Here is a 23,811-nt window from a genome sequence, read left to right on the forward strand (position 1 = left end):
CTCCAAGCAGGCAATAACGCGATGGTCGACAGCCACGGGCTCCCTGTGGCAGGCCCTGGAGCAAGCTGGCGGCAGTTCCTGTGACAGGGTGGCAAGCTCCAGGGGTTTTGACGCCTGTAAGGCCCTCTCACACCCTTTGCCTTTTCTGTCACTGAGATGTACTTGTGTGCCCTGAGTGCTTCCAGAAAGTTCTGGGCTTTTGTGCCTCAGCTGGCTCTGAGGAAATCAGCTTGGGGTAAAACTTGGCCCTACACAGCTGGAAATGCTATAAACTTTCCTCCCTGCCCTGTTTGCCTCCTGTACTTCATCCCTGCCAGGTGGAAGCTGTGTGTGCAGCACCACGGCCTAACGCTGCAGCTCCTGTGCTCCTGCCCTCTTGGCAGGGTGTTACTGAGGCTGCTGAGACACCCCTCAGACCATGCTCAGGAGTTACAAACCCCATTTCTTTAAGTTAATGAAATTAAAGGACATGGCTACTGCTGAAATGTGGGTGTAGGACCTCCAGCTACCCATTGAAAACTGCCTGAAAGCTTCTGTGGCGGGCAATGGAGGGAGCTCCCTTGTCTCATCGCACCAAACGTGGAAACGTGAATGCCTTAATCCCCTGCCTTTTAAACAGCTCTGTGGTGGGAACAGATTAGTTTCATGAAGATTGTTGGCTGTTTCTCTGAGATCTCACTTTCATCTTTTAATGTGTCTTTGTAGTCCAGCCATGTTCACCCCGCGCTTCCGAGGAACTGACCTGCTGCCTGTTCTTGAAAGCATTCCCTGAAGTTTCCGAGAAGCTGAAGTCCCATTTTCAGCCGTGTTTAGGCATATGTTTGCATCTTACTTCTTTATTATGAACAGATTAAGTGTCTTGTGTAGTGTGTTCTGCCAAATCCACTTTTTTTTTTTTTTCTCTGTAGTGAAGGAAGGACATCTGAGGTGAATCAGTAACTTTTGTTTCAGATGCCTTTTGGACCAAAAGGGCGGTCTCAAAGGCCTCTGTTTAGGGAAATGTGTGGTACATGAAGCATCTGCTTCATGACTGTAATTCCCTGATAGAGCTCAGGAGAAACTCATCACCCTAGCCATGGCATCACCCAAAGGACAGTAGTTTCTTGGGCATGAAATTAGCCTTTAGGGATGTTTTCCTCACGGTCCCTACCTCTCACTGTACTGCTTACTTCCCAGTTCTTTCCAGTCCTATGCAGAGTCAAGTCTCCTGCTCCCCCTTTATATCTCTGTTGTTCAGTCATTTGTTTTGAATTTAAATACCATAAATGTATCTTTTTTTGTGTGTTAGGGAAGGGTAGTTGTGAAGAACTATGGTAAAAGTTCTTGTTCTGTCATCTTTAGGATAGGATTGTATGTTTTAAACCATATAAAAGCTCATTTCTGCTTTTTTTTCTGTAGATTCAGTTCAGTGCTCCCAGTGTTTGTGTTTCAGGGGTCCAGCATTCAGTGCTCTGCAAGTGGTTCTGTTGTATTGCACGTGTGCTTGTAGCCTTGCATTCTTGCTTCCCAATTTAAGTAACTACTAGTTGAAAAATATTTAGCAAAGGTACTTCTACACATTACATATTCCCCCACCTCAGTTAAGCTAATTGCTTTGTGACTTTTTTTTTGGTCCGTATGTCCATCAGCTCTTTGAATCCTTTTTTTTTTTTTTTTTCCCCTGTGCTTTTACTCTTTTAGCTTTTGCCAGCAGAGACTGAAAAATCGTGTTCCTGATGCTCGTGACAGCAGCAGCAAGCTCAGACCTTTGTGCTGTGTGGCTGTCAGCCCGCTGAGCCTGCTGGAAAGGCTCCGCTTTGTTCGGGCAGCATGTTTGTGCTGCTGCTGGTCGCTGCCTCTGACTCGCTCTGCAGTTTGGGACTGGAGCCTTTATGCTTTATTTAGGATTTAAAACAGTAAATGGAGCATCACGTTGACCTATCTCAGCCTTTCTGTTTTCCAAATGTGCTTCTGGAACTGCCGTGATCCTGCAGGGCTATGGAAAGGCAACGGGGGTGTTCAGGCTAAGACCCCTGCAAAATCGGGCAGGTGCCTTATGGAAAAAAAGCATTTGAACTGAAGTACCTACCTTGATCAACATGAAAACACACTGACTAAACAGTCTGTAATGGGCTCTCCTAATACACAGAGTGATGCCCACAGGTGTGTGCTATCAAAGCAACCGGTATTGTCCTCTGGCTAAGGACACTGGTAATTAAAAACAAGTGGATGGAGCACGTTACAGACTCAGCCCTGGGAGCTGCTGGGGAAGGGCTACGGAGTGGTGCTGGCAGCAGGCAAGGGCTGGGAGCAGCCCCAGGAGAGGGGCAGCACCCCCAGCACCTTGGCAGTGGTGTCGTGGCACGGCTTTTTCTGCTGGTGCTTGGGCGTGCTCCAGCCCAGGAGTTCAGCATTACTCATTTGAAGTCTCACAGCTTGTAGAAAGTGAAATGTTATTGAGATGCTAGCAGCTGCTGAGGCAATCTCATACTCTGCCAACTTTGTCTTGCTCTGAATCGAGCTGTGGATGCCCACGCTTCCTGGTGAGGTGCGACCCTTTTGTAAACTTCAGTCTAGCTGCGGAGTTTCCAGTTGCTTTAGCGTGGTGGTCTGCATGGCAGCAAATGTCACCACATAGAAAGAAAGGTCTCTGGGAAGACTGGCACCTGCAGCATACTGGTAGCTTTGTCCTGTGCTATGCTTGCTGTCAGGGATTTTGGTAATAGGAGCGGTACGTGCACGGTGAGAAAAAAAGCTGCTATGGGGAGATGGTGAAGGATTAGCTGCTTAAACCCAAATAAAGCAAAAGCAATGATTTTTCAATATAATAGGGGATATATCCCTAGCAGATGGGCAGCGCATCTTTCCTAGAAGGCTGGATTTATCAAGTAGCCTTTTGGGGCTTGTGCTACGCGCCACGCCTGCTGTAGGCTGTGCCCCCAAGTTGGAAGCGGAGAGCACCAGCAGAAAGGCCCTGGCAAGCAGCACTGCCAACCCAATTCACTCCTGCTTGATGCACAGCTTGAGTCCTGCTCTTGAGACAGGTGATGATGGGTGAAGATGGGAGATATGGCCCTCTTCTCGGTCCTCCTGCAACAAAACGTCTCTACACCTCCCCCCACCGTGCACATCCCACCTTCTTCTAAGGCCCTTCTGTGGTGCCTATTTTATATGCTCCTATCTATCTGTTGGGAGGAATGTTACCCAGAATTTATCTGGTAGCTGAAGATAAATGCAATGCAGGAGATGTAAGAATAAAACAGGTTTATTAGAGCTATTTTACATAAATTAAACGAGACCAAGCAACTCAAAGAGCTATCTGTTTATCATGGCAAGGTTCTTGTAGACTTGGAGTTACTGAAGTACAAAAGACAACATACAAAAAGATGCATGCCTCACCTGCCTCTGCTTTTATTGGGACCCATGATGAATGCGACATCCTCGGACGGTCAAACGAGATAGACGGCATGGTGTCGGTACGTAGGTATATATAACATGTACTGTACATGATTTACTGTTAACACACCTGAAGTTCACTCACACATATCAATTACTTGCTCTAATTCTAGGAGAATTTTGCTGGGGTGGGGACACGTCGCTGAAGCTTTCAAGCTTAGCAGGGAGCTAGGAGTTCACCAGCACAGCCCCCAGGCTCCGGGGAAGAAGGGGTGGGGTTCAGCCGCTCTGCTGGAGGCGGCAGTCACGCTGACCGTGCCTGGTTGGCTACCACTAACTTTGGTTTTCACCCCGAAGGAACTCCCAACACCACAAACCCGGCTACTGCTAGCAAAGCTGGGGCTGGTGTCAGAGCAGAGCTGCAGCCCGCTGCTCTTTTGCAAGGTGGAGTGCGTGGAGCTGGGGTGGAGAAGGCTCAACAAGCCACGAGCTCCGGGGAGATGCAGCTCCGGGATCGCACCCAACAGCTGTTGGACACTGCCAAGTCCAAACTGCTTCTCTACTCATGTTTTCACTTTAGTGAGCGTGGCTCTGTTAGCTGCAGAGAGGTTTAAACTACGAATGAAAAATACAATCTGTTCCTTAAATCCCAAATTTCGTTACAAAAGCTGGTGCTTAGATGGCGATTGCTTTTAATTAACAAAGCAAAACAAAATTCTTTCATGAAACCGCTCCCTGTGAGTCAGGTAAGCGCGTCCCCGTACCCAGTGTGGAGCAGCAGGGCAGGGACGAGCTGCCCTCTACGCCCCGGGCAGCGCCACGGGGACCTGCTGCCTTGGCTGCCCCAGCACAGGGCCCTGGGGCCCGGCTGCTGCGGGGAGGGTGAGGGCACCCCCATGGCCCCGGGGGGGTCTCCACCTGGCGGCGTCTTCTACAGAGTCTGCCGGAGCCTGAAGGCTTCTGAGCTTCTGACCGTGGGCATCCACCCACATCTTTACTTCTTCAAAGGGGGAGAACGCGTTCCTCACCTTGGAGGCTTCTACATTTGAAACTTAACTAAAGACTTTGGTCCTTTTTTAGAGGCAGAGGTACATGGACACAGGAGAAAGGGGAGAAAACGACAGACCTAGATCTGATTTTCAGAGATACATCCCGTTGATGAGGTAATCAGACTCTTCAGATGTAATGGGTCGAGCTTTTTTAAGCTTCTGTCTCACTAAACGCAGTCTGCAAGCAACCATAAGCAGCAGTAACGCCGTGATGGCCAAGCCTAAGGCCAAAGGCAGTACAGCACCTGCAGAGAGATTAAGACAGATTATGCTTTATTTAATGCAGTGGGAAAACAGTAGAGAAAACCTCAAAATTCTCTTTAAAAACACAGCTGCTCTATCAGCTGGGTGCTAATATTTGGAGAAACTCACACTGAGAAATTAAACTGTGTGATCACGTGCTGAGAGTGGGTCAGAACATGGAAGCACGCTGCTCAGTCCCTGACAGCAGCATCTGGGTCTGTGTCACCTGACTGAAAAACTCCAACGTAACTCAAAATGAATTCACGCAGTCAGTCTTACCTGTTTCTGGGACTGGGTGACCACCTCCAAGCTGATCTCTCTTTGGCACAGTTATGCCATTTTCATCTTTATCATCTGTTTTTTTCCCTGAGGAACTGTTATCTGCAGAAAACGAAGCAAGACAAATGAATATTGCAGTTGAGCAACTCAGGAAGTCTTATCCACAGGATACTAAAATCAAATAACATGAAAGCATTTGAATTTAGAAAAAAAAAAAAAGAAAAAAAAACAGTTTAAAAACTGCTGATTCTTATCATGTAATTTATTTATTTTTTTTAAATAATGTGAAACTCATACTAAAATATAAATTCATTTTTTTCATCACAAACCGCAGTGCATCTCAACCAAACCCATGTGGGGTCACTTTCCACTGAAAAAAAAAGATATAATTTCTCTCTTAAAGCTTTCCTAACAGGCTATACACCAATATGAGCTAAAGCATTACTGAAGCAGTTACATATAGCTGAAAATGAGGCCATTTCAAGTCATGTTATCTCCATCCTTATGGTTTGTAAAGCAGGAGGTGCATGGTTTGACTGCTCAAGCTCCCTTAATTTTGCCTAATATCTGACACATACAAAAGCAGAACCTAGTACTTGGAAGACATGAAAATACGTGGGGAAAATGTTTGAAAAACGGTAACTTAGGCACTTCAGCTGTGTGTGGTAGAGGAGGAGCAACAGAGCACTGTTTGTAACGACACAAGAGGAGAGCGCACACGCTTTGCTGTCCAGAAGTGTTCACCCTGGGAGTGCAGACCACTGCAGTTTTACTTCACAAGAGCAAAGAGTAATGCAGCTGGGACTCCTTCCTCCTGCCCTCACACCGGAGTCCTGCACTGATAGCTATGGGACCACTTAATGCAAGACTGACAGCTAAATGCAATGCCTTCACGATAATCAGTTCACCCCACTGGTGCTGCTTTGACTCGGAGTACTAAGCTCGCCGGCGAGATTTTGTCAGGTAACTCTAGAGAGGTGGAGAAAAGAGATTTTTTTTCCCTGAGGTGATGTAACTTTGATAAATTTGGGCTTCTTGCCTGCCTAGTAATAATTTTAACAATATTAGACTAAAGCGTGTTATGTGGGCTTGGTTTTATTTTGACTCTCTCTTCATTTTCTATTCTGTGCCTAGGAATTGGAATTTATAGCCCTTTCTGGTTACCCTACATCTCAGCTCTGAGCAGTAGCTACTGCTGGGGATGCCTCCACAGTGAGAACATGACTAAGGCTTGGGCACTCAGTCAAACGTTGTAATCCCATCCCCGAGCAGTGCTGCCGAACAGCTGGTGCGGCACAGACCCTGTGCCAGGGCAATGCAAAGCTGTTACGGTGATTTGTCCGTTCCAGTTTGCTGCGCCGGGAGGTGAAAGCCTTCTGACTGCTTAGGAATGCCACCTGGCTACAGCACTGTGGCTCCTCAGATGGCTACTGGTGCTTAGGAACTAGCCCATCGCTCACCCCGGTGTGCTCTGCTGCCACTGTGTTTTTGTTGTATTCATCCGCAAGTGCAGCAGTGCCAGAGTATGCATTTTGGCTGGAGAACACCCCTGGAAATGATGCCAGGGCATACTGGAGGCAGGCAGGCAGAAGTGCTGCGCTGGCCTTTGCAGGAGATGCAGTCTGGGTTACCTCGCTCTGCCGTTATGTCTGCAAGGGGAAAGGACTCCTTCACTGACACTGAGTTCCTCCTCCTGCACCCACTCCCAGCTACAGAAGAAAACATTTCATCTTCTAGCTTGGACAGAAGGAAATCACGAGGCTGTTACAAAAGACTCCGTGCACTGAGCCCCCAGGGTGGTCTGTAAGCCGGACCTGGTGCTCCCCTTGGGTCACGCTGCTGTAGAGAAACCCCACTGCAAAGGCAGAACAAAGCTCACCCACTGTCCACAATTACTTTTTTATTTTATTTTACTGTTAACAGATTCCCTGTTAGGCCAGGTAGAAGTTTCCAACAGCCTGCACCTTGAATGAGCACATTTTCACATTTTTATATTTAAGCATAAATCCGTAAAAAGCCTGTATCAAATCAAAGCCAAATTCGAGAGGCTACTGGAGTAAAGAAACAGGCTCAGGGAAATTGGGAACAGATAATTATTATAATTATTAGGAGAATATGGGGTTCTGGGATAGATTTCCCTTGGTATTACCCTCACAGATGTATTGTAGCCCTGCTGCAAAGAGCTATCCAACAGCCCGAATGCCACAGCCCATCCCAGCTCGTTTTACAAATGAGAAAAGACAAACATGGCATGCCTTGACACAGAGATCCGTTTACTGGGTATCTTCATTCTTACAGACAAAAGGTGGAAGGGTCTTTACTGGTGTTGTAACCAGCACTGTAATTCAAACAGATGTAGGAAAAGAAGCAAATGCCAACGAAGTAAGAGAGATGTAGGCCTGAAATGAGCTCCCCCCAGTGGAGGGAGTGCTGGAACCTGTGCTGGCCCTGCAAAGCCACATCCCTTAACATGCATCTTAACTAGACAGCTTCTCACCTCTGACATTACAAGCACTAAAGCTCATTTATGAGTCTGATTTACAACAGTCTATCATCAGCCTAGATGCTTGTAAAGTCAGCTCTAAGCCAACAAGCAATACGACTGTCCTGTCCACCAAGACCTTTACAACGTGACTTGGAGGCTCAGGATCTGCCTCGGTACCAGCGCAGGGTCTGGCATCTGTCTCAGGAAAGCACAGATCCCGGGACAGGATTTCAGCCACTGCAATGGCTGAATCTCTGAGGCTGCTGCTGTCATTTCTGTTCAGTGCTGCTTACCTCCCCTCGGCATTTGCGCAGCAGTCCCTGCTCTCCTGAACACTTTTCCAGGTGTGCTGCTCAGAGCTGCTCGTTTCTGTCTCCCCTAACAAAGTCATTCTCTTTCCAGCAGTGGGTCTGGCAACGCTACCAAGTGAGGCAGGGGAACCTAAGAGTGTGTGTGAGCACAGTGACTGCCTTACTGGATTGTCGTACTGGAACTGGAGGAAGGACCAGCAGTCAGGATGCCCAGGGGAGTGCTCTCACCCCTAAGAAAGGATTTTGTCCTCTTCTTTCTCCTCGCATTGCTCTAAACCAAGTCAATCATCCTAGCAGGGAGCTGGCAAGTCCCATCTACTTCTCCCTTTGTCTGGAGCAGTTATCCAAGATAAAGCACGTGCACACAGAGTAAAAGTCATCGCATTTTTGTAGCACCTAATTATTAAATTTGGTCTGTGATCTCCTTGAGATGACAGTGATGGACAGAAACTTAATTCACTGCATCAGGGTGCATTTTTAGGAATGGGTTAGATGTCTGCCAGCTCAGGTCCCTAGTGGCTGTGATGCCTGCCAGTGGGGCAGGACTTGAACTTCTTTGGATCTCTGTGTATCATTAATGTACCTCCATGGATTTTAAATCTCTCCATAAGGAAACAGAAACTCATGCAGATTTGGGCAGCTGCCCTTCAGGCCCAGGTACCTAGTGCCTCTGATGTCCCACCACATGCACCCTCTTTGGAACTGATCCGTAGGCTATTTAAAAACTTGCTGAACTGTTTGCTGCTTTTCTGGTTAAAACTATTGCGTTACTGGCTCCTTCTTTTCTACAAGTAAATCCTTACGTATCATTCAACTGAAATTAAATTCAGGCTGAGCCTTGTCAAAAGCATTAAAGACAGACACGGTCAGCTGGAAATCTTGCTTGTTTAAAACAACAGATTTTGGTATTTTGGTTCTGGTACTATACTTATCACCGAAGCCCCATCATTTTTTTAAAGTTTCATAATATTTTTTTCTTTTGCTGTTTACCTGCTGGGTAAAAGCCTACTTTAAGAGCAAAAACTGTGCAAGCAAGTCACCATGCAGGAGGGTAAACACTGAAAGTAACTACACAGAGGAGCCACTCTTCCACACACTTCCAATTATAATTGATTATAGGTGGCCAAGCTTGGTGACCTCAATTCTGGTTTTACTTCTGGATTCACAAGCCCAATGGCTTTTAAGACACAGCAGCTGACTTTCCACTGGAGTTTGCAATGGCCTTTGGCAACCTGATCTGTAGTTTGGGTAGCCCTGTATCAGGTGTTGCTCAGAACTATGATGCCAAATGGGTTTGGGGCAGACTGCAGAGTTTTAACTCATTCCGATAAGGAGCACCGAGTTCTTTTACACTGACAGAAAAGGGGGAAACATGTGAGACAAGATTTTGCTGCAAGTTTCTACTTATTCACCGAGGGAGTGAAATTCTTGAAGATCATTGTTTCACTCCCTTTGCGGCCTCCACAATTGAAATACAAGAATCTGAAGTGTGAACTAGGGAAGTATTCTTTACGAGAGTCAATAGCAGAGGGCACTGAGCACAGCTTTGTTGTAAGAAGAAAACAAAACTGTGTTTATAATTAGCTGCATCCTGGGGAGCAAGAATCAGTCTGAACTCTTAAGAAACAGAAGTGGGAGGTCTTGCACTCATTTTAGGCTCTGTGACGTTTTGCTTTCATTCAGCTGCCATTTGCCATTTCAGGTCATTTTAATTCAGCAGCAGGAACCACCTTTGGCTGCCTTAAAAGGCACACCAATTTCACTGCAGCTTCTGGAGTTCTACCAAGGCAATGTTTGGTGACTGCTGCCTGTAACATCCCTACACACTGACTCACAACAGGCTTGCAGCCAGTACAGAGAATACGACAGGGACTTGGGATTGTTTGTTACTAAAGACTGAGCCTACTCTATAGCAATGAAAGACTTCTCCTGCTCTGAATATACAAGTCAGAAAAAAGTGCCCATAATAACCAAGATACTACTTCAGGGAAGAAAAAAAGTCATCAATTAGCACTAGAAGATATGCAATTGGTTTCAGTCAATTTGAACAGCACGTTATGTTCTACTGAAGGTAAAACCCTGCAAATCTAAAGATTCCCATCTATCAGCTTACACAGATGAACCTGTTTCTATTTAGCTCACTGCATGCTTTGTTCCTTAGACTGCATTTTTTTCCTAGTGCTTCTACATGTTAACTTTCTCTTTGCAGCTGCTACAAACCAGACTTGACAATTACTAATTGTAACTTACCTATTGCAGGCTTCTTTTGCATTTTTCTTACATTTGCAAAAGTTTACTTTTAGCCAGGCACCAAAAGACAGTTTAAGGTGAAAGACCTGTCTTCCTCGAGACAGGATGATTTATTGAAACTGATGCTTTTCAGCTCTTACCTGGCACAAATCCACTGTTTTGTTTCTTTGGTCCCTGAGAAAGCGATTGGTTAGACATGTCTGCATCCAGTGGAAGGAGCGGCTGATTTCTGGCAGTGGCTTTCAGGGTGTTTTCTGCAGAGCTTTCATCTGTATTTTCAGTCAGTCCTACAGTCCTTTGCTGGGTAGTGCCAAAGGCTGCATGAGTCACTGTCTTCCGGCCTTGGCTGACTATGTTAACAGAAACAAAAATCAATTTTTATATAGGAAAGGAACGGGAATATTCTGATAGAAAACCCTGCAACATGAGCCTTCAGGTAGACTAACCAAGTTTGCCTGACTCAGACATACGATGAAATGTGAGTTCCACATACATTGCAAGCTACCGATCGCCCACTGCTCAGCTGCTGAGCTAGAGCATACCTAAAGTGAAACCCAGCAACTGAAATGTTAATGGGAGAGTGATTAGCCACTATGCCAATTCACCCTCTGATCATTTTTGTACACTTTGCTGAGTGTGGGCATATGTTGAGGGTAAATAATGAAAACTAAGAGTGCACTGGTGAATCAGCTGGTTGCTCTATACATCCAGATTTCCAGTGTTTCAGATTCAGGTAAGGTGCAGAGCTGCACTTTGAAGTGCACCTCTGAGCTGCCCTTTTAGATAAATACAGGAGTTCTTGTCTCCAGAATCACTACACAGGTAAAGAACTGATCTCGTAAATGTTGAGATCTGTAACTCAAAATCTGCTATTCAGGGACTTTTGATAGTTTTGATACACTTTGAAAAAAATTGAATAGATTTCTGAGCATCTCCTCAATGCTGATATGAAACATTCCCACATACCAACTAATGGTTCTACGCTGGGAGCAAGCTGCTTGTTGGCAGGAGAAGCCACAGAGGGGGGCATCATTTCCCTCTGGCTGCACAGTCTGCAGTTACTGTCACAATCTATGCTGTCCCACGGGGCACTTACGGTTCTGGCAGAAAGTCTCGTCGGAGCCGTCAGGGCACTGCTTCACGCCATCGCAAGCAAATGTGATGTCGATGCAGCAGCCGTCATCACAGATGAACTGGTAGCGAGAGCAAACCCCGACACAGGCTATAGAGAAACAATTCCCGAATTACCAAAAAAGAAATAGGAACAGTAAATACTGAGTCAATGACTAAAATCTGCAGCAGCCAGGAAAATGCCAAACCACACTATGACAAGAAGGACCATGGACAAAGCTGAAGAAAGGCCAGGCCCAGCTACATGACATTATGTTGACAGAGAAGCTAATACAGCTAATCATTGTTCCTTGCACCCTTATTGCTCTTCTGGAAACCTCTTTACTTCAAAACCACTCAACCTGGAAGCCCTACAGGCCATGCAGCACCCCTATAGTGCTTTAATCTCCACCAGCCTATGCTGAAAAGAGATCTTTGCAGGGTTAGAAGACCTAGGACAATCCTGAAGAATATTTACATGAGATCTCTGTAGTTAGAGCTGTCTTTCTCCAGCATGTAATTCCTACTACATACTCATTCCGTGTTTCTGACAGTAAGTTATCTTACAGACACACCTATGGACTACATGGAATCTCTTATGGCATGTTTTCTGTAACCAAATTAAAATACTAAAAGAGTACTTGCCATTTATCCGCATGAACAACCCATCCATCCTGCCAGAGCAGGGCTGAGCACAAGGTCTTACAAGTGACCTTCACCAGAGAGAACTGCCTGCTGCCTGCTTTAGTACTGAGATTCCTCTGGAAATGGAGGATATCCCTGGATGTTTCACAACTGCAATTATATTCTAAAAGCTTTCCTGAAACCCATTCTGACCTTGTAATTACCAAGTGTTTACATACGTGCTTTCCTCCTCCCACCAGCAGTGTATTTCACTGCTTGTAAAGCGCTATCAAATTCGCTGTTTGGGCACAGTTGTAAAAGCAAATCAATTTGCATAAGCAAATCACAGCCTTTGGTTGTCACCCTGTGAAGCACCAGAACAACAGTTTTTAAAGCTGAACAACACTAATGAAAGTATGGCAGGAACACAAGCGTATGCTTAAGCCCCCCAAAACTGTAGTTTGAAAATATATCTCATTAACTTCAGTCCTACTAATAGCACAGGTGCTGCAAGCATTAAGGCTCTGTGCTCTCGTTTAACCATGGCAGTAGCACTCGAACTGCAAACATACTTGGGGAGTGAGAAGAAGAAAAAAGGCAGCAAATCCTCTGCATGCTCCACCCAAGAGATACCACAGATGCCCACAGCAACAAATAAACAAACCTCTCTGTCTGCTTTAGCTGAATTAAACACTAATGAATACAATTCTACCATCTATTACTAGAACACAGCTATTATTAACAGACTCGTAAGTGGATTTATATAATGTCCATTTACTGCCACTGGGACAAACCTTTCACGTAGTGATATTGGACTGCTGCAGAGCAAGTTTTCACTGGGTCTGCTGAACACAGTAATTATGCCAGTTTACCCTTAACTTTGTGCCAAAACAGCAGATCTACATTAGCAGCTTGCTAATTACAGCATAATTACAGCCACAGACTTCTATCTTCCTTCCTACCTTTTATGCTTTTTCCGTGTTTCTTAAGCTCAGAGTTAAAAAATGATGGGTCAATTCCAGTTTTGGTTGCTACAGTAACGTAAGGTTTCACTGGTTAACAAACATTACACAGAAAGGCTTAAATGCATGAAAACCAGAAACCTTGCAGACTACAGATGCAGGCAATAATTTTATTAGTCTGTGAGTCATACATACTATTTACTGCTTTTACTTGGGTCTTCCCTGTACCACAATCTCTGTCCTGTTCCATGAGCCACCTGGCTACACAATGAACAATAATGGTGTCTGATACATACGGCAGTATTTTATTTCTCCAACCTTGCCTGCTTATTCACCACATGGGGATGAACATTTAAAAACTTTAGGTATTATTGCTCTAACAAATGTGGTATTTGCTTCCTCAAATTGGAACAGCAACTCAAAACTGAACGAGATTTTGTTATACAATGAAGATGGGAGAGATAATATGATGGAAACGGGAGTAAGACTTCTCTCTCCATCAAGCCCCTTGCTCTGAGCAGCGTACCCTGGGCATGACATGGCCACCGACTGCACTCAGCTTCTCACCTACTGCAGAATGAGCCATAGGGAGAACGGTCACAGAGACGTTATCCGAGCTCCGCTGACCAGCAGTGTCTGTCACGGTTAGCTGGAAAATATACGTGCCTTCCTGGAAGTGAGACAGCTTCAGTGTTCCTGGCTGTGGTACCTGATAGAAGACAAACAGAGAAAAAAGTCAGGCTGGTATAAAGGATCTGTCCGTAATGTCTAGGACTAAGTAGATCATTTCTGCACGATGCCTTTCATACAGATTAGATGCTTCTCTTAAGAGAACTGGAATTTTCAATAAATATGTCAGTAGAGTCCTAGACCTAGCTTTATTACTAAATGTATTGATAAATTAATTTTTTCCTAACCTGAAATTTCTTTCCTTTTGTATTCTTCTTCCCGTGCATTTATCCAAATGCAGTGTTACCTAATCATTCTGTTGATTACCTCCTGATGATGAATGTGACACTTCAGAATTTTATTCTTTATTGTATCGCAGAACTAAATATGATCTCAGAAACATCTGCTGTTCTTCACCATGGCTACTGGGAGAGCAAATATGTAATTTAGAACTCATGAACCACAGAGTCCAACTCTCTTCTCAGTGCACATCCAGAGAAGCACCGCTGACTTCAGAATACACTGCTCTTCCTGACAACCTCTGTGTTTTTCTCTTTCTCTCTCTTCTGCCCTTAAGGATCCCTTAGTGTGCCTCCTTTGTTCCAAACTTTGGCTCGGACTAGACAGTAACTTTCCAGATAATCAACATTAAAAAAACAAACAAACAAACCAGACCAACAATTGCCTACAACTGCCAGAGCTTTGCAGCTACAGCATGTGGATAGAAATCTGAGAAGCAAATTATCCTTAAGCTAATCAGTCACAATAGAAAAAAAAATTTCCACTGGCTTCCCTCTATGATATGATAAGACATCTTTATAGCAGTCTCTGCCCTCCTGTGCCTTCTGTTTATTTTTGATACGTACGTGCAATGCAACAGCTGCCTTTTATCTTAAATAAACACCATCTCATTTTCCCTTGCAGCTAAGGACTCATGTACAGTTTATTAAGAATAGATTACAAGAAATCCACTAACTTCAGGATAGCAACAAAAGCACTAAGGATAGCAAGTGCAGACTGTACAAATAATCACAATTATTAACTCTACTAAAAGTTAAACTACCATGGAAAACCATCAGTGTACATATCTGTGGGAGAAATCCCTGCTCATCTGAACACAATAAAAAGCATGAACCTGTGTCAGAATTGTTTTCATTTATCAAATATAAAGAAATCACCAACACAAATGTGAATTTTGCAGGTTTAAATAAAGAACTGGTCTCAAACTTATCGAGTGAATCTGAGTGAAAATAAACATCTGAACTTTAACAGTATCTAGCAACCACTCTTAAAGCACCACTCAAGACATTTCTATGCATTACACTGTCTGGACTCCTTATGTACTCCTGTACTCCCTTGACCTTTTAATTTTCAAGCGGATAAAATACTAAATGAACAAACTCACAGTGGTCTTTGATATAACAGTGTCAAATTGCAATGCAACCTCAAGTAATTCAGAGTTGGCTGACTGTAGTTTGAGTCCCCAGTGTTCCCGTAATACCATGGACTATGAACAGACTGTCAGTAGACTCTATGGGTTTGAGACATTCTTCCTTTCCATTTCTGCTGCTCTTACAGCAGTCACAAAGAAGGGTATGATGGAGAATCCCTCTTTTGATGGTCAATTTTAAATCACAGAATCACAGAATTGTAGGGGTTGGAAGGGAACTCGAAAGATCATCGGGTCCAACCTCCCTGCCAAAGCAGGTTCCTTAGAGCACGCTGCCCAGGGAGGCATCCAGACAGGTCTTAAATATCTCCAGTTCGAAGTACCTTCATTTCAACAGCTGAGTCGCCTTGGAGCAACGTCCATTCATACTGCACAATTCCATGGTCATCCGAACTTTCTCTACCATCCAAAAGCACCCAGTCGACAGGTGACTGCAGCACAACATCCTGTCCTGCCTTGCACAGGGGAGGCTCATCATATTCTTCTTCTTCAATAAAAAAAAAAAAAGAGAGGCTCAGTTATTTATCAGGGGGAATTGGGTGGTTATTTATATCAAGCAGATTTTTCTTGGTTAAGTTATTGATTCACAGCCGTGCGACTTCCTGAAAAAGAGAACAAACACTACTCAGCACTCAGTAGCTATATTCTTCAGTCTCAGGTAGGGACCATTCAGTTAACCACTTTAGCATGTCTGTAGCTGTTAGCTGAATGGGCTGTCAGATGCTGCTGGGATGCTGCTGCAGCCCAAACTCACACCATGTGATGAAAAACAAAAGCTCCTCAAAACTTAAGCTTCCACTAGGCAAAAGAACTTGTGTTACAAACTACAAGATTAATGGAGATAAGAATATATTATTTCTGTTTGTTTGAAGGCTTAAAAATGCCAGAAGCACCATGTTCAATAGTGCATGATTTAAATGAAGTAATATCTATCTACCTATGTTTTAACTCAGTTAACTGTTCAGTATTCAGAGCTGTCTCCAGGAAATAACCGCTACATTGCAAGCCTACTGCACAGGAAACCTCTCTGTGTACATGGATGTTTCTCTAATACAACACGACTGCTAGCATCAGTGTTGTGTTGTTTTATTTTACTATGAGTTAAGGAAATTTGATGTAAATATAAATTACATATACATTCATATGGCAGTCCCTGCACACCTTTTGCAGCACTCTGCCTAACTTCACACTCTTGGTCTCTTGTAATACACCCTTACGGGAGTGAAAACCTTATTTAATGTAAGCTGAAGTCCTGGTGAAGTTGTGCTCAAGAACATCATGATATAAATGATCAGAAATGAGCACCAAGTTTTTAAGTACCATTTTAAGTACCTAATTGAAGACATCCAAAACTTTTTTTTTTTAATGTTCATAAGATTTGTGGCATTTTCTTTTATTCCAAACACAGTTGTTACTGAATAATGTTGTGAGTATTAAGTACTGTTGCCAATCAGAGCAGAAGTTTTTCAGGTGAGGCTAACAAAATGCATGGTACCTCAAGTGAAATGACCTGTGAGAAGTGATCTGCCCGGCATCATTCAGGAAATGCAGTGGACAGAGACAGATAAAATCCAGTTCTGCAAGTGAGCATTTGACAGCTTTACCCACAAGAACGTATCTTTTTGTAGTTCCCTGCCCAGGTATCATTCATTCTCTGGGCATGGCACATCCCTGGCACTCTGAAGTGGCAGGGTGCTTTCTGCTCCTTGACCTCTGCTCTCCTTCTGCCCCCCTGCAAACATGCCACACAGCTCACTTCTTCTCCAAAGTGTACTGAGATGTACTGAAAATACAGGTTTGGTGCCTCAGTATTTGCAGGAGACATCTTCCTTCCTTCTTCACACAGCGGTCAGGGCATGCAGCGGGCTGAATGAAGAAGGTAGGTGCACAGAGCATTGATATGCAGCTCTGAAAAGCATCTCCTGAGCCTGTAACTTCCCTTGGTGTGGGTAGAGCTGCACAAGGTGCTTCCTGCCAGTGTCGGGAGCCTTCCTTTCATACACTCCCATCCCATTTCCAGAGCCTGCCGGAGGGCACAGAAGCCAACAGAGCAGTGGCACAGTTTCCAGCAGTGACTGCAGGACAGACCTGCTCTTTGCTGCTTTGCTCTAAGACACTCCTATGAAAGCGTCAGGGAAAGACAGATGAAACCAGACACAGCACATTCCAACACAAACGCCTTCACGTAGGGGAACGTACAAATAACTGAAAAAAGCATCTAATAATAGAAAGTATGAAACTGTTCCCACTGCTCCAGCTGGCACAGGAAGCTTTGCCGAGTGTGTGTACACAGAGTTCTCAAAGCCCAGGGTGTTTAAAAAGCACCATTTAGGTGCAAAAAAATACTGTTAATAAACACCATCATTGTGGTGCCAGGACAACTCTTATGGGGTAGGTAGGAACTATGTGCAGTCTTTACGTGGCTATTTACTTTACCCATCACTGCCAAAAAGAGGATAATGAGCTCGACTGACCAGGGTCTGAAACAGCACAGCCCGTTCTCTCCCTCTCAGCTCAGAAAGTGGTTGCACATCACCCATCTGCTTGAAACGACTTGACCAATTCCCTGCAGAAACTCCAGGGTAGAGGCGAGCCCCAGTTCCCCCGGACCATAAGCAATAAAGATGCTTTCTCCTCCTGGACTAACGTTACGCTGCAGCGGCCCGAGCTGTCCTGGCAGGAGCTGTGCTGGGACAACGCAAAGGTTCCTTCCTGCCAAAACGCAGGATGAAGGCACAATGCCTTTGTAAGCTACCAGAACATTTTTGGAAAGGTAAATCGATGGCAAATCAACTAGTCTCTTACACTTGTAAAGAAAAACATGACCTGAGAGAGACATCTGGCATGGGAAGAGTCAGCCTCACGAGCTGAAGACTTTTTCCACGGCAAAGTTTTGAACAAGGGGATGTATTATCTTTACAGGGTGAAATAGCCCCACACATGGTCAGTACATGCTTCTAAGAAGTCAGTGTAAAAAAGAAAGGAAGCATACTTGGGGGTAATCTACAGCCACAGGGATAAAGGGCTGTCAGCCCCAGGTTAGTAGAAAAATCAAGCTCGTAAAGCATCTTTTAACTTCTGTTCCTAGCTTTTATTCAGATTGAATGTATGTAATATGAAACTGATACATCAGGACAACACTGAGATGCTGGGGCTGGCTGCTCTCTACAACATGGGCTATAACTTTATAAGCAACCCCTTTTTCTGAAGTGGGGACAACATGACAGGCTGCATTTGTTCTACTTCCTCCTCCATACAGGCTTGGCCCACCAGCAATGAAGCTGCCAGCTAGTTGTCTGAATGAGGGCTTTGTTATAAAAGGTTATTTCACTACCAATGCCTCATTTTCTTCGGTATCGGTTTACCTTGACGTTGAATGGTCACTGCTCACCAGCAGCGCGCATCACAGATGGGATGTTACACATCTCTCGTGAGGCATTCAAAGCCTTTCTATGTCAGGAATTTTGGATTTGCTGCACAAAGGCAAAAAGGATTTACCTCTTCTTTCAGTACAGCCACATGGGTTTCCACTGTTAAAGCTACACGAACTGCCTGAACGTGCTATGTGAATCAACAATTGAGCCAGCAAAAATCGGGTGTAAAAAGAAAATAAAATCAGGGCTCTGATTTACCATGGAAAGGCCAGCTTCAAAAATTCACCACTCCACTGACTTTTCCAGTACACAGAGATGTACATGATCTGAAGGATACATCTCCCTCATTACCTGCTTCTAGAGCCAGATATGCAATTGTTTTTGGCTTACTGAAGATCCTTAACATAAACACAAACAGAATGCCCTAGAGATCACTGTTTACTAATGCTCAGAAGTATTTTGGAATTACAAGGACACCATCTTTATGGGTAGATGTTGGTGTAGGATTATCAAAGAGTAAACAACAGAAGACACAACACCACAGTACTCTGAAAGAAAAGAACAGGTAAAAGGTGATGCCCTCATATCATAAAATCTTGAAATGCAAAGCTATTTCCTAAACTTCCCAGATTTGATCATGTGGTGACATAAGGGACAAAGGGTCTATCCTCACTGCCCTATTACCCATTGTTGTCCAGATTAATTTTTCAATAAAATTCAAGAATGCAGAGGTAACATGACATCAGATGGCAAAATAATCTAATCTGATTTATCTTTCCTGGTTTATGTCACAGCTGACAGATGTTTGAATAAAAGTTCATTCTCCTTTGTGGCTCTGCTTCATCTCCAGCTTAATTGCATTAAGAAGTCATAATCTCCTGTTCCTGATACCACCCTCACCCACGAGGCAGACTTTTAAATAAACCCATCAGGACACAGAGCAATTTGCAGATTAGAAACCTAAATTGCCTTGCTAACCCCGTGCTGATAGTCATGAAAGCTGCCAAAAAGGCAAAGCTTTGGAATTCAAGATTTCCAATAGGTGGATTATCACTTCAACGAGTGTGACCTTTATCGTGTCTGACTGCACTCTACACTAGGGTCAGATTTTAAGATTTTAATGGAACCGAGGCGGTTCAAAACGATGAAGGCCATCCAGAGATGTTTTCAAAGGTTTTCAGAGATGCCTAATTCTCTGTGACTTTGATTTAAAAGCTAGTCTTATGCCTTCTATCTTGCAAGTGCACACATTGAGGGACATAAAACAGAATTACCCAGAAGTTGCTACATAAACAATACCACAGACCTAACAGTTGCCTGGCTGTAAACGCTGAGGTCCTACCTTGGGTTTCTGAGGCATTTTAGGCTTCCCTCATCTTCAATTCTACAAATTCCTTCTTCTAACTTTCTAGTTCATCTACCCAGGCACTTTGCAGTAGTTACACACCTAAACTCTTCTACAAAGTGACCCCCTTGTACCCCCAGCAGCTCCCCACAGGCACTGCCATAACCTCAGCAGCGCTGGGGGGGGGGCTCAGCGTTGATGTCCCCCCAACCGAGGGCACAAAGCAGAGGCCGCCCGGACACCCTGTTCCCAGCCACCCCGCACCTTGTGCTGCCGGGTGGTTCACGAATAAAGAGCCACGAGGCGCTGCAGACAGGCGGTGAGGATACATGCCCAGCAGCAGCGATGCAGCCGAGCCCTGAACCAGGACCCCCCCCCCCGGCCGCGGCGGGGCAGCAAATGGCGGCCGCCCCCCCTCCCCCCCCCCCCCGGAGCCATCTTACCGGCGCGCCGCCGGCTGTAGGTGCTGTAGCCGCGGTGCGGGGCGAAGCGGCAGACGGGCCGGCCGCGGTGGGTGCAGTTGAAGAGGTAGCAGCCCAGATCCGCTCCTCCTCCTCCTCCTCCTGCTGCTGCTGCTGCTGCTGCCGCTGCCCGCGGCCGCCCCGGCGCCTGCACCACGGCCAGCGTGCAGCGCGGCTCGGCGCAGCAGGCGTCCAGGCACTGCCGCCAGCCCGCCGCCCCGCCGGGCGCCCGCAGGAAGGTGGCGCCGGCCGCGATGGAGTCCTTGGTGCGGATGATGGAGTCGGGCCTGGCGGAGAAGCCGAAGCCGCCGCCGCCGCCGCAGCGCTCGCCCCCGGCCACCGCCGAGCCGGCGGCCGGCGGCGGGCCCGGCTCGTCCTGCTGCAGCTGCCGGCGGAACTCCTCCAGCAGCGACTCCACGCCCGAGAGCTGCGAGCGCAGCTCGGCCAGCGGCGCCGCGCAGCGCCCGCCCGGCAGCACGGCCCGGCCGCCCAGCGCCGCCAGCAGCAGCAGCACCAGCGCCGACATGGCCCCGCCGGCGGCCCACCAGGGCCCGGCTCCCCCCGCCGGCCCCGCCCGGCTGCCAGGCAGGCGCGGAGCCGCCGCGCTCAGCACCCGGCCGCACGAACAGCTCCGCCGGGAGGGGCCGCGGTGCGCGGCTCGGAGCACGGCCCGCCCACACAGCAGCAGCCACGGCTGCCGCCCCAACCAGTCCACCCGAGCACCCTGCTGCTCAGGGCCCTCAGGGGGTGCCCAGGACATTCAGAACCGTCTGGGTTGGAGGAGAGCTCCACCATCACCCGCTCCAACCCCTGACCTAACGCTAACAGTCCTCCACCAAACCATATCGCCAAGCTCTACATCGAAACGTCTTTTACAGACCGCCAGGGATGGGGACTCCACCACTTCCCTGGGCAGCCCGTTCCAATGCCTCACAACCCTCTCAGTAAAGAAGTTCTTCCCAATATCCAACCATTTTTTTCTCCTTGATTTCCTATCAGATTTAGTTGAAACTGGTCAATGCATCCAAAAGTTATAAGGGAAGGAGGATGGAGCAGCTAGACAACAAGATAACATAATCCATAGCATCTGCCAACATAAAGATAAAATAATCATTTCATCTGAAAATCAAGCTAAAATTTTATTTATTTATTTATTTATTTATTTATTTTGCATGGGAAAATTCTGGAGAGGTGATTAATCTGTTCACAGCAGAGATACTGACTGTGACACACCAGTTTGCCATCTGTGGCACTGTTTTCCAACTGCTCTGTCCGTATACTCTCTGATACTACTTGTGCTGCCAGAGCGTAAAGCATAATTAGAGCTCCCACAACTAATATGGTGCCTGTAGTTGGCAGAAGTAACCAAATGCGCAAGGTTGTAATTGCTTGTCCCATCCTCATAGTCACCCAAGGGCTCCTCTGTTGGAGCAGAAGCTCCTGGCTCTCAGCTGGCACACAACTGGTGCTGATTAGTGGGGACCTGTTTACAGGGCAGAGAGGGTGGCTCATGCCACCACCCTTAGCATGTCCAGTTGTGCCAAAAAGATAGTTTCCAGCTGTCAGTGATGGCAGCAATTCTGAAGTGGCTGGTTGTCTTCTGCAGAGGGGTCAGAGCTCCCTTCTTGCAGAAGACACTGAGGGAAATGCTTGCTTTCAATCACTTCATAACGAGGAAGCCATGGTTGGAAGGTGTCTGTAAGGAGCAAGTGGACTCTTCTAGTAGCTGGGTTAAGGACGACATGCTCAAATTTGTACTTAGAAGTGTTGAGGCCAAGCTCAGAGTAGAACCTTGAACAAGCACGTGCAAGTGCAGCAGGTTTTCCGTGGGTATGTTACAACAGAACTTGTTTTGTTGCCTGATTTCCTTGGATCAGAATGTGTGGCTGATACTACTTTTGCCTTGTGAGAAAGATGACATTCATAGTTATTCCGTGCTTTGTTCAGAAGGTGGCAGCAGCTTATTGCTTATATAAACCAGGTTGCTTCTAGACCTTAATGTCTGCCTAAGTGTAAATAAATAAATACATTTAATTTCATATTTCTATACTGGTTCATTGTTGTGAGTGCCTTAGATTTTCATTAGGCTGTGGGGTTGCAAATCTAAATTAATTTTTAGTGTATTTAGTAGTACTTAAGGTATTTTATTCCTGCCTACCACAGAAGGGAAATTTTGGGGTGGTTTGGTTTTCAAGCAGAGGGCATTAGAGATTTATGAGGATGTTTGTTGGGTTTTATTTCTTTTTCCCTTTCCAAAGGATACACACCTGAACCACAGTTTATTGTCCATGCACATAATAAGAACACGGGATAAGTAAAGCGAATGCTAGCTTTGTTTTCCAAAAGTGGTGATTAGACAGCACGTATATTGTTTACATCTGAACAATACCTGATAGAGTAATACAGGATTTCAGAATTCATGAATATTCATGCTTCCAAACCATCTGTTGATTAGTTTTAATCTCTATTCATATTCAGAATTCATAAATCACTGGAACTATGTGAGTAAGATATGAGTGCATCTCTCTTTTTCTTCCTTTAGATGTATTTTTTCCAAAGTAAGAGAAGAACAGGGAGGAAGAAAAGTCAGGGGACAGAAAGGTAATGGAGTAGGATAGAAAGAAATGGAGAAAGTAGAGAGGGTGCAAAAAGAAAAGGCAAAATTTCATCCAGGCTTCCCCATCTGAATTGCTTTTTTTATGGACTGGCGGTTTCCTTTTTGTTGGAATATGTGCTCAAAAAAAAAAGAAAAATATGTCTTCATTTTTATGTGATGTCTTCCAGATGCGCCGTAAACAATAAACACTTAATGCAAATATTATCTGCAGAAAATGTGTCATCAGCATGATGCTGCCATTAAACACATTTTCTCTATTTCAGCTTGCTTGTGAGAATCTGTCAAGTAAACATCCATGATAGATACAAATCTGCTTGGATGCTGGAGTGGACTGCTGACTGACAGCTGAATTTGAACAATTTGCCCACGAATGAATTGAAGTGATAACCTTTTCTTTGCAGTGTGGAGGTTCAGGTTTCTGACTGTGTGAGTGAGAGCTGAGGCGTTCAGCAGAAATTACAGAGGGTAGGGTGGTAAATGTTAGCAGTGGGAGCAGTGGAATTACAGGTATATAACTCATCTTCTGTGTTTTGTCATTTTTAATCTTTCCCATTCCTCACAAGCAAAATCATGTAATGCTGAGTACTGGTGTTATGAAAACAGTAGGAGGAATCATTTTTCAAACTCCTAAATTGAAAAATTAATGTAATCATGAAAATGTTTCATACCGTATTGATTATATGTATATCCCATGGTGATGCAAGTTAAAAAGACAAGTCCAGTTACAGCTAAGCTGATTTTAGTCTGGGTATGGTAAATAATCTTCTTTACCTTCTTTAAGAACCGAAAAGTACCCACCCCAATCCTGGCCGTGTGTGTGAGTGTCTATAATTTTGCTTGTTCTTTTACTGCTATATTAAATATCAGTGCACAAAAAGTGAGAGCTCTACTAGTTGGTAAAGTGGAGTAGCACTAGCAAAAACCTCTCCTTTCTGTATGCCTGACTGTAATTGTACCTAACATAAAGCAACTATTTTGCTAAAACAGGGAAGGAGACAGAGAAAGAAAAAGGGCTCAAGACTTATTTTAGAGAACCTTTCCCGGTAGCAGCAGTGGTAAGCGTTAGGCTAAGAAAGAGACATCAGGTGATTTGTTTAACATTACATTCTTGTGTGCTGTGCTTGCTTCTCTGCCCAGATACTGCATAATTGACTGCACGGCATTAGCCAGGCACCACGTGGTATAAGAACACATACTCTGACGAAAA

The 23,811-nt window shown here is 45.3% G+C and overlaps 1 protein-coding gene across 1 annotated transcript; it reads right to left on the reverse strand.

The window, feature by feature from the left end:
• Window positions 1–3,272: 3,272 nt before the first annotated feature.
• LRP11 (LDL receptor related protein 11) lies at window positions 3,273–20,564 on the reverse strand. Its single transcript, XM_082755917.1, has 7 exons — window positions 19,970–20,564; window positions 15,131–15,294; window positions 13,256–13,397; window positions 11,089–11,214; window positions 10,133–10,342; window positions 4,947–5,048; window positions 3,273–4,669 (listed from the first exon to the last, which is right to left on the reverse strand). Exons 1-7 carry the CDS (start codon window positions 20,511–20,513, stop codon window positions 4,515–4,517), a joined length of 1,443 nt encoding a protein of 480 aa, XP_082612043.1. The 5' UTR covers window positions 20,514–20,564; the 3' UTR covers window positions 3,273–4,514.
• Window positions 20,565–23,811: the final 3,247 nt, after the last annotated feature.

Source organism: Aythya marila (genome assembly GCF_965140915.1).
Source record: "Aythya marila genome assembly, chromosome: 3".
NCBI classification, from domain to species: Eukaryota; Metazoa; Chordata; class Aves; order Anseriformes; family Anatidae; genus Aythya; species Aythya marila.